This window comes from Vicia villosa, linkage group LG5 (assembly GCF_029867415.1).
Source record: "Vicia villosa cultivar HV-30 ecotype Madison, WI linkage group LG5, Vvil1.0, whole genome shotgun sequence".
Lineage (NCBI taxonomy): Eukaryota > Viridiplantae > Streptophyta > Magnoliopsida > Fabales > Fabaceae > Vicia > Vicia villosa.
The window spans coordinates 37,778,083-37,781,223 of NC_081184.1; the positions used below are offsets into that span (position 1 = coordinate 37,778,083).

The window sequence follows — 3,141 nt, forward strand, 5'->3', positions numbered from 1 at the left end:
AGTAATAGACAAAATTACCAAAATTAATAGTTTAAATAAATAAAAAATAAAAAATATAAAAATTACTTTAATAAATGAAATATATTTTGGTTTCTTATACGTGTAAAATTATAGGCAAATATAATTTATCTTATAAATTTATTAGATATTTTATAGCTGACAAAAAAGTATTAGTAATCTCACGCTTTAAATATTTTTTTACTTTTTATTTTTATTGAAATTAATATTAAATATAACTGGATTGCAATAATAAATAAATAATTAAAATTTACATAAATCATACTATTTTTAATAGTTAGTGCTAGATATTATATTATTATTATTATTATTATTATTATTATTATTATTATTACTATTTTATTATTATGATTAGCTAAATATTAAATTATTATTTATTATTATTATTATTATATTATATTATTAATACAATATTATTAAGTTGTGGTAGTATTATCATTAATAATAGTAGTGATTGAATATTATATTAACATTAATATTATTATTATTATTAATAGTGATTGTTTAGTTTTATTAATATTATAATTATAATTATTTATTATTTATTTTAATTATTTTAATATAAAATTTCTATCATTTGGGTTTGTATTTAGAATTAATATATTATTAATATAATATTATTAAATTGTGGTATTATTATTATTATTATTATTAATAGCAGTGGTTGAATATTATATTATTATTATTCTTAATATTATTATTATTACTATGATGTTAGTTAGATATTATATTACTATTATTAGTGATGGTTTAGTTTTATATTTATTATAATTATAATTATTTCATTATTTATTTTAATTATTTTAATATAGAGTTTGTATAATTAGGATTTGTATTTAGAAATATTAGCAAATGATGACATGTGGCAAAGATTGTTATCAAGATGACATGTGGCTAGGGTTGCCATCATGACTTCTTTACATTTATATTAAGTAGATATAAATATGTTAATAAATATTTTTTAAAAAATTAATTGTGATATTAAACTTGTTTATAATTGATATAATTTTATAAGTTTATTTTTTAAAAATGAATTTAATTTTTTTTAACGAAAAATAAATTATCTCACAATTATTAGATTACTGCCAACTTGCCTAGTTGTCTTGCAACAGAGAGAGAGAAAGAGAGAGAGAGAGAGAGAGAGAGAGAGAGAGAGAGAGAGAGAGAGAGAGAGAGAGAGAGAGAGAGAGAGAGAGAGAGAGAGAGAGAGAGAGAGAGAGAGAGAGAGAGAGAGAGAGAGAGAGAGAGGCATGGTGGTATGACCTCATTCACCATCGCCTAACTCCTAACCGATTTACTTTCTGAGCAATTAAGCTAGTAATTATTTTTTATAAACGTAGCTAGTATTAAATAACTCTTAAGAAACTGTTGGTGCACAGCGGAATAAGATGAACAAAGATAAAGATGAAAGACGAGAGAGAAAATTGTAACTAACTTTACTCAATCGAAAAAACGATTATATGAATGATTTTGCACACACTTCTCACTTACAAAGCAAAACTACTATATATATACTAAACTCATATTTGGCCAAACTAGCTAAAGTCCAACACAAGGCCCAACAAACTAATAGAAAATACTCTGAATGTGCAATTACACTTTAACACCATCCCTTAATTCACATTCAGAGATAAAATCAACATCAATTTCATTCCTCAAATTAATGAAGTGTTAAGTCTTAACAGTCTTCGTCAGAACATCTGCAAGTTGCTTCTGGGTGCTACAGTGCACTAGTTCTAACACTCTATTCGGGACTTGATTCCTTCGAAAATGGAACTTTGTATCAATGTGCTTGCTTCTCCCATGCAACATTGGGTTCTTGGCAAGGCTTATGGTAGATTTATTGTTAATCATTAATTTCACAGGCTTCATCACCTTGATCTTCAAATCCTGCAACAAATTCAGCAGCCAAACTATTTGACATGTAGACAAAACACCTGCAATGTATTGAGCTTCACCGATTGACAATGCAACACTGGTTGAAAAAAATATATTTGAAAAAATATATCCAAAAGTACTTCTTCTGTCAACTCTATCATCACACTAGTCAGAGTTTGGGTAGCACATCATTTCTGACTCACTTTGAGTTCCAGAAGGGAACAAAACTCCATACTTCAGAGTCCCTTTAATATACCTCAGAATCCTAACAGTAGCTTGGTAATGTGACCACTTCGGTTTATTCATAAACCTACTCATCATTCCAACTGCGTAACAAATGTCAGGTTTGGTATTACAGAGATATCTCAACGAGCCTACCAACAGTTTGAAAGTTGAAGCATCTACATCATCACCCTCATCATCAAAATCAAGCTTGTGATTCGTATCAACATGTGTGACTGCAGACTTACAATTTCTCAGCTCGAATCTCTTCAAAAGCTCAAGTTCATACTTCAGCTGATGCAATATGATACCCTTCTCAGAGTACAAAATCTCCATCCCTAGAAAGTATACTAACTTTCCTAGGCCAGTCATCTCAAATTCATTCATCGGCACTTTCTTGAATTTAACTATATCATCATAATAGCTCCCTGTCAGCAATATGTCATCAAAATAAAGACATACTAGAATCATATTGCCTCCATAAGGATGTTGGAGAAACCACATTCCATCTAACATTTTTGAAACCCCTACTTCTTAAAAAATGAATCAATATTCAAGTTCCAAGCTCTGGGCGCTTGCTTCAATCCATACAAATCTTTATGCAACTTGTACATCATCCCTTCCTGATTCTTTTTTACGAATTCAAGAGGTTGTGACACATAAACTTCTTCTTGTTAAGTACCATTCAGAAACACAGATTTAACATCCATATGTATCATAGACGAATTCCTATTAGTAGTTATAGCAATCACTAATCTGATTGTTTCATGTCTAGCTACAAGTGCAAACACCTCAAAGTAATCTAGCGGAGGTTTCTGAAGAAAACCTCTAGCTACTAACCGCGCTTTGTGTTTCCTAATTAATTCATTTGGCTTCAATTTCACCTTGAAAACCCATTTGACGATGATGACTTTCTTCTTATTTGGAAGCTCGGTCAACTCCCAAGTTTTATTTCTTTCTATAGCCTCGAGTCTTCTTTCATTGCCCTCAACTAGACTTTCTTCTTGAGTTTTTCTTTTGTAC

At 28.9% G+C, this 3,141-nt stretch overlaps 1 protein-coding gene across 1 annotated transcript; it reads right to left on the reverse strand.

Moving 5' to 3' along the window:
• Positions 1-1,864: 1,864 nt before the first annotated feature.
• LOC131604526 (uncharacterized mitochondrial protein AtMg00810-like) lies at positions 1,865-2,634 on the reverse strand. Its single transcript, XM_058876958.1, has 2 exons — positions 2,153-2,634; positions 1,865-1,955 (listed from the first exon to the last, which is right to left on the reverse strand). The coding sequence occupies exons 1-2, from the start codon at positions 2,632-2,634 to the stop codon at positions 1,865-1,867; spliced, it is 573 nt and encodes a 190-aa protein (XP_058732941.1).
• Between the last annotated feature and the right edge of the window lie 507 nt (positions 2,635-3,141).

Bases quoted from the DNA above. Each gene is read 5' to 3' on its own strand.
- LOC131604526 (XM_058876958.1), bottom strand. From the start codon at position 2,634: ATGTTAGATGGAATGTGGTTTCTCCAACATCCTTATGGAGGCAATATG. The intron at 1,956-2,152 runs GTATATTAAAGG...AATACATTGCAG, and splicing joins GCTACTGTTAGGATTCTGAG to GTGTTTTGTCTACATGTCAA.